The following is a 15,547-nucleotide window of genomic DNA, read 5'->3' on the forward strand; positions in this document are numbered from 1 at the left end:
TTCTGTGAACTGAGCCTAGGTCCCCTGGAGGAGCAGCTAATGATCTTAACTGCTAAGTCATCTCTCCAGGTCCCAGGCCTCCTTTTTTGCCACCCCTTCCCAACTATTTCCACACTTTCCTTTGAGTCTCCTTGTCTCTGGTCTCACCCTGCAGTCTAGCTTTTGTAAATGCAGATAAACCCTGGCAGACTCAACCCTTCCTCCTGAAGCACCCCTGCACTGGTGTTGAGGCCTCACTCTTTGGGGCTGGGATGGAAGCCAAGGCTTCAGGCATGTTGACCTCTGTCATTTTGCTGTGCCCTGGCCTCAAGATCTCCCTTTTAAGGCTCATCTTTTCCTGTTTTGTGTTGCTGTTCCTTTTTGCTGTGCAGGGTGGCCTTTGCCCATGTCAGGCAGGTGCTATTCCCCAGCTACACCAGCCCTCACTGCCACCTTCGAAGGCAGCCAAAGAGCACATTTCAGAAGCTAGATGGGCCCTTTATCCTGCAGGACCCATCTTTGTAGTAATACAACATCCTGAGAGGGAAAGGGGACGGATCCCTCTCTCAAACCACATCACAGGCATCCGAGATGGGTCAACCCGAGGTTGGAGGTCAGGTAATGATGAGGAAAGGTATACAGGGTGTGAGCAAACCAAGGAGGGATTCCAGAGAAAAGGACCAGAGTGAAAACAGTAGCTCTGGATGACTGAGGTTATACCCTGAGGCAGGGAGGAAGGGGGGATCCTCTGGCAGGGCCACTCACCAGGAGCCACTAAAAGTCAGCACTTCAGCAGGAAGGGGTCTACATCCTGATACTAGGATTTAGAGTGAGCCATGGTGGGGTTTCCTCCCAGGAGACCTCACTATCAGTCGTGTGGATATATGCCAGGGGAGGATCGGAGATGAGGGGTGGTTGCTAGGTGGAGAGGTGTCATGGTCACCATTTAGGACAGAGCAGGTATAAGAGAGGAAGTGGGCTAGGGAGGGATCGTATAGCTGATGATGGGGATTCTGAATGGGAAAGGACGGGTGTTAGGGATGAATCTGCTCTATCTAGTTCATTCTTAGAGATGGCGTAGGTCTGGGTACAAAAATAACTGGTTTCAAGTCAAAAAGAGGCTAAGTCAGCTACATGCTCCAGGTAAGACAGAGAGATTCTCAATCTGGTAGATGCAAAGAAGGCTCTGAAATCCCCAGGTTGAAGAGGACATAGAGTTTGGGAACCAGGACACCATGCGAAGAGCCCAGTGATGTTGATACCAATGCTGTGTGCTTGGCTTCTGCAGGTGGCACGGCGCTGCTGGTCTGGGAATCCTAAGGCCTATGAGATCATCTGCCAGACAATGCAGGAGAACGGTGGCCTGGTGGTGACACTTCCCCATGAGGTGGCAGATGAACAAGTGATACAGCAGGCCCTGCAGCTCTGAGAAGAGCTGGGGTCCTCTTGATCCCCTTCTTCCCACTGCCCGACCCTCTCAGGTCACCACCCTCCTCCCACACTGCACCCCCACATAGCTCCCCTAGTGTCCCACACAGTGAACCACAAGGGCCATCAAGGTGGAAGCACTTGCCTTTGACCACTGGATTGAGAGCCCTGAGAGGGTAGGGCACATCTTGTTTGTGGGCGGGTCCTTAAGCCCGCAGTAAAGTGGACTCCAGCTTGGATGGGAAGGAACCTCGAATGCTGGCCAAGCTGGCACCATCTCCCAGGATTCTCTGTGACCTTGTTGAAGTGTTATTCAGTCTCCTGTCCACCACCATCCCCACGCTGCCCTCCTAGCTATCCTGCCACCCCTTGTCTATGCCATCACTTCTGGTTCCTCAGAGAACCCAGCATGGGTACACAAAGTGCCCACACCGGGTCCTTGATGCTGAGGGAGTACGGGAGGAGAATAGACAGGAAATAAAGAATAAAGTAGAAGCATAAACAGGGCTAGTGTGGTGTCTGTGGCAAAGTGGCCAGGTGCTGAGACATGTGGAGAGGAGACACTTTCCAGGGGAGTTGTGTGAACCTGAAAAATAGAACCAACCACCTGCTGAGATTCCTGGGTGTCTGTTTGGGATCTGGAATTCTACAGGAGCTGCATTGACCTAAAGTGGGATCTTACACGGTTCCTAGGCCAACCAACCAGATCTATACCAGGCTTGCCTCTGGAGCAGGGGTCCTGGCAAAGAGAATCAGCTAGCTATGCTTCCTTGGACCTTCCTCTGGAGTTTGCTACTACTTTATAGTGCCTCCTACCCACCAACCCTCAGCTTGCAGGGCCTTCCTACTATCCTGTTGCTCTGTGCTCTCTCTTCAGTCTTTACCAGGCCAGCTCTCCTGCTGTGGGTACCAAAGGCTTGTGGTCCTCTAAGCTGAGCCAGAGCTAAGAGGAAAACCCAAAGGTAGATGAGAGAAAAGGAAAAAAAGACTGCTGAGACCACTGGCCACAGAGTTGTGCTGCTGTGAAAGCATCCGCCATCTTTGGCTCATACTGGCATAGGACCAGACAGAAGGAACACTCTGTCTTTCCCAGGGTGCCATAGTGAGGATATTAGGGTCCTCCAGCAAACCCCTATCCAGGATAGACCATGATGCCCTGCTGTGTGAGCAGGACCGAGAGATTTGGGTGTGGACAGTCCTACTTCACTAACATGGACAATCAATGATTTTTTCCTGCGCAGTTATTTAGACAGGAAATTTAGGCAGTTATTAAGGAGACACCGAGCCTTGGGAAAATGTAGTTGTATCTGTCACAAAACAAAAGGATGTTTTATTGCAATGTTATCATAATCAAATACCCAAGGCAATTAACATACAAAGGGTTTTTGGGCTGACAGTTCTGGATGTCCCCACCCAAGATGAAGAAGTCATATTGTTTTGGGCCTCTGGCAACAGTGCCAAACGGCAATGGCAGGGAGCATAAGGCAGAACAGAGTGCTTACACTCTGAGCCAGGAAGCAAAGAAGGGAAGTTTGAACCCAAGTCCTACAATCCCTCAAGGCATGTTCCCAAGACTCAAGACCTTCCACCAGCTCTATCTCTAAAGGTCCCACCACTTCCCGATACACATTTGAAGAACCTGAGCCATAGCAGAAGTCAAAACTTGCTTTCTGATATCTTGGTCTGTGTTTCTTGCATAAAATAAGATTTTCCTAAGTCAAAAAGTAGGTGTGGAGCCAGACATCTTTCAGTGAGGGGCCAGGGCCTCTGAGCATCAGTTTCCAAATATGACCAGCAGAGCCACGAGGCCTGGATCTCTGTTGAGAGATAACTTGGTTTTTCTTTATTTATTCTCTATGTAGTATCACAGCAGGGGATCAGGCAGAGGTTGGCACTGGAGCATTCATACCTTGTGTGTGTACTGATGTCATATGGAGCCCCAGCCCTTCCCTGTAGAGGAACTTCCCTGCACTGACAAGAGTCAGCACAAACTGCTAGCCTTTGTCTTCTGGTAGAATGGATACCACATGTGGAGTATCCAGTATTCAGATGTGGCTAGTGTGACCAGGAAATTAATTGTACATTTTGACATTTTAATTCATTTAAAATATATTTAGTTCTATTTCATATAAGTGTAACTGAAATATAGTGATATTATAATTACATACCTGGTTTAGGCGGTGCCTACCCTATTTTTCCCCTAAAAGCCAGGAACACGTTTATTTATAAAAATGTAATCCTTTTAAGATGCTCAATGGTAGAACACATATTTAGTATATACACACACACAGAGAGAGAGAGAGAGAGAGAGACTTAGTATACACACACACAGAGACTTAGTACACACACACACACACACACACACACACACACACACACACACCTGATTAGCAATAGACTCAGTAGTGCCAAAGGGGACCTACGCTGTACTCAAAGCCTCTTTCTCCAGCCCCCCACAGAAGTCACACCAGGAATCTTTCTAGAAATTTTTTTCAGAGTATGTAAACTCATGTACAGACATGCAATATTCTTTCATACAAACAACTGATACATACCTATTTCTGTGTGGACTTTTAAACGTTTTTTAATTGAAACATGCATAAGAGTCATTTATTAAGTTTGTTATTAGTAGTTTTTTTAATATCAGATGTGCTGTTCAATGCAAAACCTTTTGCTCCACAGAGAACCCATCATTGTTAGAAGCTAGGCCTAATTCCCCACCTCCCTGTAGCCACCAGGGGCCACTAGTCCGTTGTCTGATGGATTTAGCTCTTCTGGAAATTTCACATACATGGCTTTATTACAACACATCTTCTTTCACAAGTTTTTCATAGGTTTGGGCATGTTATAACTTGCAATAGTTTATGTTATGGTTCAAAAACATCCTGCTGTACCAACATATATTCATCCGAGGATGAAAATCGGGTTATTTCCACTGGAGAGTTGTAACTAAGGCTACTATGAGTATTTATGTAATTTATGTGGACATATTTCCATCCCTCTTGGAGTAGATATAGGGGGAGGGGCATAGCCTTGCATATTAATTTCAGGTGGGTGGGAAATGGGGCTAAATCAGTGTGGGCGCAAAGGGCAGGTTGGTAAGATTTTAATAGCGTTTGCACTTTCAGAAGACTAAAGCTGCCCTGCAGGAAACAGGCAGGGAGGGAGGCAGTTGGGTGAACAGAGGCTAAGGGCTGGCCCTTTACCTATTTGTGAAGCTAGGCGTGAAACAGGTTTGAATTTAGGTGGTGGTGGCAGAAATGGAGGGGCTCCAGACAAATACATATGGGAGAAGCGGAGCAGCAGAGTCCGGGAGGCAGTCAGCAACTTACTAGGCTGACACTGTGTTAAGGCACCTTTGCGGGGTTTAGGCAGGGATCCCTTCAGGACTTACTACGGGGCAAGCCAGGGCTGTAGTCCAGGTAGATGTGCACTTCAGCGAGGTCACAGAGAAGATGACAAGCAAAGTACAGAGTCTGACTGCAAATTCCCGACCTTGTGGCCCCAGATAAACTTGACATCCGTTTCCTCACACCTGGCGATCACGGATCGAATTAGCTCATATTTCCAAAGCACGCAGGGCACGAGGAACACTTAATAAGGTTTGATTAGCTGTCATTCCTTTGCGCTATTCAGATGCAAAAGGAAGAGTCAAAAAAAAAAAAAAGCTGAAGACCCTCTTTTCTCAAGCTGGGACTCCAACCAAAGTGCACAGAAGTTGGAGGCCCCGCCTCTGCTCCACCCCCCGGCTCCCTCGTGACTACAGTCCCGGCAGCCCTCGCGCGCCACGCCCACGGCTCTTGCGCACGCGCAGCTCGAGATGCGACTCTGGGCTGTACTATACGCTGAGCTTTGACAGAGACTCCCTGAGGGGCGCTGGGGCGGACCCTTGGTGTCGCGCGCATGCCTGGCAGGACCGGGCGGCTCTTCTCCGGAGGCTGCGGCTCGGACGCTTCAGCTGGGCCTAAGATGGACATCCCGGCCGTTCTGGCCGCCCCGGTCGCGCACGGAGATCAACATGGCGGTGGCACAAGCCGACTCCGCCGCGGCGCGGGGCCGTCCCTCGGTGCGGGCCCCGGGCGCCGCCGCCTGCTGCTGCTGAGGGGCCCGGAAGATGGCGGGCCCGGGCCGCGTCAGGAGGAGGCCCCGGGGCCGAGCCCGCCGCCCTCCGAGGACGGCAGCGACTCCTTCGTGGTACTGCTGGAAGTGCCACGCGCGGCCGCCGCCCACGGGCAGGAGGAGGCCGAACCCGGCCCGTGCGCGAGTCCCCCGGAGCAGGTCCCAGCCGCCGCCCCCGGCGCGGCTCTGGCGGGCACGGTCACCATCCACAACCAGGACCTCCTGGTGCGCTTCGACCGCGGCGTCTTCACGCTGGCCGCCGCGCCCGCGCCAGCCGCCCCGAGCTTGCATCCCGCGACCACCGCGGGCCCTGAGCCCTCGAGCGCTTCTGTGTCCCGCCGCGGGCCGGTGGCCACCAGCGCTGGCTCCCCGGTCTACCGCTGTCCCGAGCCTCAGTGCGCGCTGAGCTTCGCCAAGAAGCACCAGTTGAAGGTGCACCTGCTGACGCACGGCAGCCTCCAGGGCAGGCGGCCCTTCAAGTGCCCGCTGGATGGCTGCGGCTGGGCCTTCACCACCTCCTACAAGCTCAAACGACACCTGCAGTCGCACGACAAGCTGCGACCCTTTAGCTGCCCGGTGGGCGGCTGCGGCAAGAAGTTCACCACGGTGTACAACCTCAAGGCGCACATGAAGGGGCACGAGCAGGAGAGTCTGTTCAAGTGCGAGGTGTGCGCCGAGCGCTTCCCTACACACGCCAAGCTCAACTCCCACCAGCGCAGCCACTTCGAGCCCGAGCGCCCCTACAAGTGTGATTTCCCAGGTGAGCGCGAGTCGCCGACCTGCGGGGGCGGGGGGCGGGCCGCGACCCTATGGCGTCTGGACCAGGGGCCGAGCTCTGGGTCGCTGTTTGGGCAGGTTTTACCGGGGATGCCCCAGCCTCAGTGGGAGGCGTGCAAAGAAACACTCCCGTGTTAGGGTTCACGTTCCTTTCAGGTAGGTAGATGTGAAGCCTTGGGTTCCTACAGCGAAGTGGCATGCATAGTCACAGCTGTCCCTGGGGGGTGGGGGGGGACGCACAAATCCTTTGTTAAGATGCTTCCTCTGAAAGCGACCACTTCTTCTCAGAGTTGAGTTGGGACTTTATTTTTCTCAATCCACTCAAGTATATTAGATGAGTCAGGGATTCAACACACATACGGCCCAATATGCCACCTTAAATTACTGAGGGAATGACTACACATTAGTGCCTCTCTGGTCCCTTTCCAGCCTATGTAGAAGCCCCACGGATTAGCGGATACAGAGCCCCCAGGGGTACCTCATGCTTTGAATAAGACCTCTGCCCTTCCCAGTCTTAAACAGAGTGATGCTCCTTCACCAGGGTGAGCCTCTGCAGCCACCCCCGGGGGGTGTGGCACATTTGTTTTTGTGTCTTCTCTACTGTAGTTTCTGGGATCGAGTCTATTCTCTTCCATTAATATGTGTACACACTGTTCTCCTAGCAACATGCCTTGTAGAGTGTGCACATATGCAGGGTTTAGCAACAGCTTCTGGTACTGTGTTGTTCCATGCCCCTAGACTATCTGATACAGCCTGATCCAAACTTTTGCCATTATTTCCTGATGTGAGAATGGTGGCTGCAGGCCTCACCCTGGGAAAGATAGCGTCAGTCTGTGTGTTGTCCTGGGAAGGACAGGGATTCACTTCAAAGCGTGAGGTGCTCCTGAGGGTCTTGTGTTGGCTGATCAGTTGGGCTTCCATGGAAGCTGGGAGAGGGTCCAGGGGAGCACCTTTAAGTGTCCAGTCAAAGAGGGATTCTTTTGACAACATGAGCTGAAGTGGCAGTGGGAATGGTGGAGGGCTTCAGGTGAAAGATCCACAGAGGCAGGATGAAAGAGCATGGCTATGGCTTGGGGATAATGAGGACTGTTGCTAAGGCAGAGTGCTAGTGTTCAGACTAACTGAATCAGTTACATCCTAAGTAGCAAAGGCAACAGTTTGAAGCTAACTAAGGAAGAAGACTTTTGGATGGGGCAGAGATTCCCTGGGCAGCTACTTTTATTCAGGATTGTTCAGTGTTTCACAGTCATAGTGATAGCATTTTAGGGACTCTGGGCAAGAGCTGCAACAAAGATAGCTCCTAAACATCTTTCAGCTTTGTATTTCCCACCCTGTTTAAGCATAGAGCATTTTTGTCAAAGAAGTGTTGATGATGGAGTTGCTGAGGTGTAGGTTGCTTGGGTTGATGGGGTGGGGTGGGGTGGGGCTATAAGGATGGAGGTAAAGTTGACAAGAACATGAGGAAATGGGTAAAAGAAGAGAAACCACATAAGATGTGGGGCTGCCAGTTGCAGAGGTTAGAGGAATTTGAAGTGTGGGGCATGAGGTATTCCCCAGTGGGATTGAAAATCTTAGCTAGTGAGATTGTTGCAGCCCTGCAAAGCTGTACGAGACTAACTCCTGATCTTTGGGGCTTTTTATTCTGCTTATTTCCTGGGTTTCATTCAGACAGCATTGTCAGCTGAGTTTGTGGAAGACACACCTGGTTTATGCAGAACTGGCTACAGAACTGGCTTGCCAAGATATGTTTGGAGGATATCCTCTTAATCACTTGCGCCATCTCCACATAGCACTGCAGCAGGTGGCCTGTGTGTGCTAACCCTACTGTAGTTTCTAGAAAGCTAAATATTGGTAGACAGGGCTTTGCAGAGATGGTTTCTGAGCTGTGTCTTTCCTTGTCTGCTCATGGTGAACATGCCCCAGGCTGTGGACAGTGTAAGCTGCACTGTGTACTTTTGTTGTCTTATGAGCTGAGCTTGTGCTTTCCTCATTCAGGCTGTGAGAAGACATTCATCACAGTGAGTGCCCTGTTTTCCCATAACCGAGCCCACTTCAGAGAACAAGAACTCTTTTCCTGCTCCTTCCCTGGATGCAATAAACAATATGACAAAGCCTGTCGGCTGAAAATTCACCTGCGAAGTCATACAGGTATGAGCTGGAGAGCATACCACAATGTGGACCCATGCTTTGTGGTAGCTGTTGTGCTCATAGTTAGGCTGTGTCATTTTTTTCTTTTAAAAGGTGAAAGACCGTTTATTTGTGACTCAGACAGTTGTGGCTGGACCTTCACTAGTATGTCCAAGCTTCTAAGGCACAAAAGGTAAACCTTACATTTTATTATTTAGGTTATGAAAGTTCATGAAGTATGTGTCACAGAACACTATGGGTGAATTACTTACAGATTTCAGGCTGTTTAAAATGGAGCCCAGTGTCAATGTCTTAGAAAAATCAGAAAACTGTAAGAAAAGCACTAAGAATCTCCTCACTTAACAACAGTTGTTTCCTGTTAACTTTGGTTTGGTTTGGCTTACTTAGTACATTGTCAATACAATTACACTTTTGTTTATTTTTGTTTCCTTTTAGATGTTGTAGAAATACTTTTCTTCATGTCCTTATAAACTTTCAGTAGTGATAATGACAACTTTGGGTCTGTGTACCCATGATGTTCAACATGTTGTGTCATTCCATCTTGGTTACAACTCCAACATTGGTATTATACAGACTGGGGGGGGTGGCCTGTGTCTGTTTGCATAACTGGGGTCTGAGGTGCTTAGAATGAAAACATGATTTAGAAAAAGGTAGTCTTCATAAGTTGACTTAAGAGGATTCTTTCCCACTCCCACTGTTGCCTAGCTCTCTCTCTCTCTCTCTCTCTCTCTCTCTCTCTCTCTCTCTCTCTCTCTCTCTCTCTCTCTCTCTCTCTCCCTCTTTTCTCTCTCTCTCTGCGTGTGTCTGTGGCTTAGAAAGCACATTGACTATAGATACTTCTAAACAATTTAGATTGCTTCATTCACTTCTTTGAAACTCACTTGTTCCTAGATTGTTGTGGCACTAATTGTTTTGTGTCTGGCTCTGGGACCACCTTAATTATCAAAGTGGAATTTCTGATTATGGGACAGCTAAAAAAACAAACTGTGTGTGGACATTCTGAAATGTATTGATTGTTTGGAATGGAGAGAGCATGCTGTTTTTGTGTCTAAAGTGGCGTTACTGTGAGTGTGTGAGTGGTCATTGTTCCTTCATTTTTGTTTCAGGAAACATGACGATGACCGGAGGTTCACTTGCCCTGTGGAAGGCTGTGGAAAGTCATTCACTAGAGCAGAGCATTTGAAGGGCCACAGTATCACTCACCTGGGGACGAAGCCATTCGAGTGCCCTGTGGAAGGTAGCATTTAAAATGTTTCTTTAGCTGTAGACAAAATGCCACACCAACACTCAAGTTTAGCTATAAGTTTGAGTTGCAGAAGCACTAAGATAGTTGCCAGTTACAGCACTGTATTTATTTGGTTGGTTGAAAATATATGCACACTGTCTTAGAAGTGTGTTGGAAGAAGTACAGGGTTGCCTTCTGCCCTGGCACTCAATCTGAGGCTCTAGTTCCACTGTCTGTTTTACTTGGTGATTATGAAGAACAGGTGAAGTGAGAAGAATCCATCTTTATATGTAGTCTGGCACATAGCTTGGGCTCTCTAAATGACAGGTAACTAATCTTATTGTACCTCGACAAAATAAAGTCTTGTCTTATTTCTTTATAAGTGTATTCATGAGGCTTTGTCTTAGTTAGGGTTTCTATTGCTGTGATAAAACACTATGACCAAAAGCAACATAGGGTGTATTTCAGCTTATACTTCTATGTTACAGTCCATCATCAAATAAAGTTAGGGCAGGAACTCAAAGAAGGGACTTGGAGACAGGAGTTGGTATAGAGCCCATGGGGGAGTTCTGGTTACTGGTTTGTTTCCCTGACTTGCTTAGCTGGCTTTCTTAGAGCACCCACCCAGGACTACAGGCCCAGTAGTACCATCCCCCATAGTGAGGTTGACCCTGCCACATCAATCAAGAAAATGTCTCGTAGATATGCCCACAGACCAATCTTACAGAGCCATTTTTCTCAATTGAAGTTCCCTCTTTCAAAAAGACTCTAGCTTATGTAAAGTTTACATAAAAGTACAGGCTTTTTTCTTTAAAATGTTGAGTGTGATTTATTTGCCAAAAATTTGTATGACCCATTCATGTCAATCTGCTGTTCACTAAGGAAAGAGCAATCCAGGGTAAGTCAGATGTGCCCTAAATTGATGGCCTCAGCTAAATTTGTAGACTTTAGTTATCTTAGCTGGAGAAGGGTAATAAAGACAACTTAACGCCAACACCAGTTCTTACAATGTACTGAACATAATAGAAATGGTATGATCAAGTTCTTCCACTTATCAGCATACCAGCTATGAGTGTGGACAGGTAAATAGGAACATACAAGCTGTTGTAAGATGTCTGGACTTCAGCCATACTCTTCTTGGGAGAGTGAATGTCCTGGTCAGCTTAAGGAGGAAGAGCTAGCCAGGCATTAAAGAATGGCTGTTGGAAGCAGAAAGACCAGCAGGGAGACTCCCAGGGAAAGAACAGTTCACTTGGAGCCAAAGCCCAGTCTGGTCTTTGTAGAGGCACTGCAGTCATCCTGGACTGGAGGCTGGCAGCACAAAGAAAGAGAATCCCATCAGCAGCAAAGATAGAAGTCAGAGAAAGCTGTAATGACTTGGACCTGGATGAGGGAGGCACAGTAGTTGAATGAGTGTCTCACTGAGATTGGGATGTTGAAGAGTTTGGTCATTTGGTACATAAAATGTACCTTCAGCTTGACTTAAGGTACTCGGAAAGTAGACTGTGTGTCTGCTGCTGGCTTAAAGAGCAGGCTGGACTACAAGTGAAGCAGGTGCTATGCAGGTCCTTGCTTAAACCCTGTGAGTAGATGGAATTCTCAAGCTATTGAAAGTGTGAATTCTGGGTTCAAGTCCTGAGTCTGCCACTTGCATGGCTCAGAGAAGTCCTGAGATGAGCAGGTTAAGCTCTGTGCTTCTTTTCCTTATCCATAAAGTAAACAAAATCTCATAGGGTTCTTGCAAAGATTCAACTAATTAAACTTTTTAAATCTTGCAAAAAGCATTGATACTTGTCCATTCTTATGATTGTAGTGATTTCTATTAGGTGGAAGTTTGTTTTCTATTTTCTACACCTAGGTGGAGAGGCTGCCGTGGTAGGAGCTCTTAAAGGCAGGGTGCTAAGCCAGAAGGGTGTCTTTGGAAGACCCACTCAGAATGCTGAGGCCCATTAGTATTGTTTGGTGTTAGTTGGCAAGTTTTAGTAGGGTAACTCAGGGAGAGCTGCTGAGCAGGAGGCAGGGGACTGCTTGTTTTCACAGCTCTTTTCAGGGTGATTGGCAGAAGAAGAAAGGGCAGAAGTTCACTGTTAAAGGCAGAGCATTTGTTTTTGAAGTTCTCAAGGAGCTTTGAGCCATTAAGATAATGAGCCTTAGCAGAGGGAAGAGTGCAGGATTTGATCAAAGCCTTTGCACAGGGTAGTGGAGTCTTGTGCAGAGACTCCAGAACCCCTTCTTACTAGACTAAGTGAACCAGGCCCTGTGTTGAGAGTTACATCAGGCACATCCTCAGGGTGGTGGGCAGTGCCAGTGCCCAGGACCTCCAAGTGGGCTATTTAAGGAAAAATAGTCATATGAGAAAGGGCCCTGTCTATATCTGTGCAGTTTGGGACTTAAATTCATTCTCACATGAAACTTCAGACATGTTTCTAGGCAAGCTCTAAGTCTGTTCTTTATCTTGGCCTCATGCATCTCATTTTGCAGAAAGGAAAAACTGCTCTGTGAACGGTCAGAAACTTATCTGTGGCCATAGAGCAAATGAATGTTGCATGCAGACAACCTTAGCTGGGCAACTCCCCGGACCTTTACACGTTTCTGCTCCAAGACCTGGTCCCATCACTTAGCAGGGGCAGAGTCACCCACTGCCCCTTGCTCAGCATCTGTGTCTCAGTCTTCCCAGAAGCTGTTTCTACAGCATTCATTGTTTCAGCACTGATCTTGTTCTGCCTTTTACTCTGACTTACTACCTACGTGCTCAGCCACACACAAGCCTCTGAACTCAACTGTCTCCCCTTTCTGGGTCTGTGAAGGGCAGAGCACCAACATGACAGGCAGACAGAGATAAAGGGAAGGCGTTGTAAATGTATGTTCCCTCCAGCACTTGAATCCAGATCTGATGTGTGAGTCAGTTGAGTGTGTAAGCTGGGGAATACTGTCTCTGACTCCAGCTCTACCTATGACCTAGAGACATTTGCTCAGTTTCTGGGCTGCACAGAGGTGAAATGGGTGGGGTTATCTTTGGTCATGCGTTGAGATAGTTCCAACCCCTAGAACTGTAGGATTATTTTCTTTTTTCTCTCGTAATAGCTTAATAGAGGTGTGCTTAATATACATTTTTGCAACTGAGCTTTGACTGGAGGAGTTGTTTTGACTCAACTCTGAGCAGTGGATGGAAGAAACAGATAGAATGTGCTTTATCAGTTCACATTTCTTAGACTAACTCATGGTCTGCATATTCCTTTATAATTTTTCATTTATCCCTTGTGCTCCTCTTAGGGTATTTGGTATATGTCACTTGTCAGTGGCCAGTGCTTGGGAACATAGTATCATGCTTTGTATTAATCACAGTTCTCTAGAGAAACAGAACTGATAGAATGAATGTATATATATTAAAAGGGGGGTTGTTAAGAGTGGCTTTATAGTCCAACTAGTCCCAACAGTGGCTGTCTCCCAAAGGAAAGTTCAAGAATCCAATTGTTCAGTCCACAAGGCTGGATGTCTCAACCAGTTATCAGTATACATTGGAATCTCATAGACGACTCTAATGCCAGTGAAGGATGCCTTGGCAACAGGATAGATAAGCTTGACAGTGAGGGCAAACAGGCAAAAAAACAAAAGCTTTCATCTTCTGTGTCCTTTTATATAGGCTGCCACCAGAAGGTGTGGCCCAGATTTAGGGTGGATCTTCTGACCTCAAATCAAGAAAAATCCCTCACAAATGTAGTTAAGGTGACAACCAAGGTTAGCCATCTACAAATTCATTCCTTGTCAACTTGATACAAATCATATCCCCTTATGTCATTAAGACAGGTTTCATTTCCAAATGAAACCAATAACTATAATTACTCATAACATGATGTAACTATCCCACTGAAACTGCAAATGCATTATATATCTTAGAATAGGTGACAGTGTCCCTTGAGGGACATTCTTCTAATACTTTGTAACTTATATATGATAGCCACTGACACCTAAATTGGTGTTACATAACATAATAAAGAAATCTAGGAGAAAACACAAATATCTTTACAATACATTCTTAACAAAATGTGACAGAAACACATGTCAATTATCATCCTTGGTTTCACAACTGGTCATGTGGCCTTAGTTGGTAGTGTAGCTACCTTCCTCTACTACCTGTTCTGTATTTCCTCCACCCTCAACAAGCACCTCATCACGTCTTGTTTTGGTGGTTGTTTTAATTTATTTTTAATCCTTAAGTGACCCATACCTTTATTCTCAAAAGATCTGAATCTTTGTCATCCTGCATGAATTGGGTTGTAATTCCCCATTGACTTAATTTCTATCTTAGTTAAGGGTTACTATAGCTGTGATGAAACACCATGGCCAAAAGCAATTTGGGGGTGAAACGCTTTATTTGGCTTACATATCCTCAATTATAGTCTATTGAAGGAAGCCAAGGAAAGAGCTCTAGTTGGGTGGGAACCTGAAGGCAGGAGCTAATGAAGAGGCCTTAGAGGAGTGCTGCTTACTGGCTGCTCCTCATGGCTTTGTTCAACCTGCTGTCTTATAGAACCCAGAATCACCAGCCCAGAGTGATACCACCCACAATGGTCTGGGCCCTCCCACCTCAATCACTAATTAAGAAAATGCTCAACAGACTTACCTATAGCCTGATCTTATGGAGGTATTTTCTCATGCGGATCCCTCCTCTCAGATTCTTCTAGCTTATATCAAGCTAGAACTAGTCAGTATAAACTAGTCAGTACATGATTTGTAATTACTATTTTGGGGAAAGTTCATGTGGCACAGTGGGTCACAGTGTATATGTGGAGGTCAGAGGACAGCTTTGTAGAGTTGGTTCCTTCCTTCCATCTTATGTGAGTTCTAGAAATCAAACTCAGGTCACCAGACTTGGCTGGCAAACACCTCCCTTTGGAGTTGTCTTACCAGTCCGTAGTGTCATTTCTGGTGTTGTTAGGAAGTAACTCTGGTTTTCCTCTGTGTTCCAGGATGCTGTGCCAGGTTCTCAGCTCGAAGCAGTCTGTACATTCATTCTAAGAAACACCTGCAAGACATGGGTGCTCCAAAAAAGCCGCTGCCCAGTATCCAGCTGTAACCGACTCTTCACCTCTAAGCACAGTATGAAGGCACACATGGTGCGGCAGCACAGCCGACGCCAAGGTCTGTGACTGTGGCCCCTGAGAGTTGGAAAATTGTATATGCCTGAGCATGAGAGAACAGGAATGGTGCCTCTCCTTTTCCCTCTCAACCATATATAAGCCATGATATTGGAGCTGTGAGTTTTCCACATAGCTAAGGGACCTCTGTGCTCTCTCCTTTCCTGCTACTCTCATCTTACCGCAGCCCGCTTGTGCCTGTTTTGCTCTTGCCTGTGTAGTTCTTCCTTCAAATGTGCTATCACTTTGCAGGCTTCCCTGACACATGTGCTCTAAGCCTGTCTGCAACTGGTCCCTGAGTCTGTCTTACCATGTCCACTGTTCCTGAGCATTGCATCCTCTGTCTTCTTCCTGGTCTTAGGATACAGCAGATCCTACACAGAGGACTGTGTTCTAAAGGTGGGCAGGAAACTCTCCAAGCCTATAGCAGAGCTGTGTCTCAGGAATGGGCTGGGGTATGAGAGAGGCATCATGATAGTGGTCAAGGGCATGTGGAGGGGAGGATGCTGAGCATTCACCATCTGTGGTACAGCACTTAGAAACCTGCCCCTCTAGGTCTTGCCTGTAATTGTAGGCAGGACATCAAGAATGTAGGAGAGGCAGCAGTGACTGCCTCTCTCTAGTCCATTCACAGAGACCGTTCTCTCTGGGACAAGGTAGGTTTTGCTCCTGGTAAGGTAACTTAGTGGAAGCCATACATGTTTCTAACCAGCTCCCCCTCACTGTGACCTGT

The 15,547-nt window shown here is 47.4% G+C and overlaps 2 protein-coding genes across 2 annotated transcripts in view; both read left to right on the forward strand.

The window, feature by feature from the left end:
- Positions 1 to 1,897, forward strand: part of Uroc1 (urocanate hydratase 1) — a 32,616-nt gene extending 30,719 nt beyond the window's left edge. Inside the window, exon 20 of the mRNA XM_005071155.4 lies at positions 1,268 to 1,897. Within this exon, the coding sequence (XP_005071212.1) occupies positions 1,268 to 1,408 (141 nt within the window). The 3' untranslated portion in view covers positions 1,409 to 1,897. The remainder of the gene's footprint in view (positions 1 to 1,267) is intronic.
- A 3,301-nt stretch (positions 1,898 to 5,198) lies between these two features.
- Positions 5,199 to 15,547, forward strand: part of Zxdc (ZXD family zinc finger C) — a 33,009-nt gene continuing 22,660 nt past the window's right edge. The window contains 6 exon segments of the mRNA XM_005071156.4: positions 5,199 to 6,286; positions 8,299 to 8,451; positions 8,545 to 8,623; positions 9,558 to 9,688; positions 14,647 to 14,723; positions 14,725 to 14,818. Coding sequence (XP_005071213.2) covers positions 5,311 to 6,286; positions 8,299 to 8,451; positions 8,545 to 8,623; positions 9,558 to 9,688; positions 14,647 to 14,723; positions 14,725 to 14,818 — 1,510 coding nt within the window. The 5' untranslated portion in view covers positions 5,199 to 5,310.

Source organism: Mesocricetus auratus, unplaced genomic scaffold, assembly GCF_017639785.1.
Source record: "Mesocricetus auratus isolate SY011 unplaced genomic scaffold, BCM_Maur_2.0 Super-Scaffold_100676, whole genome shotgun sequence".
Classification (NCBI taxonomy): Eukaryota; Metazoa; Chordata; class Mammalia; order Rodentia; family Cricetidae; genus Mesocricetus; species Mesocricetus auratus.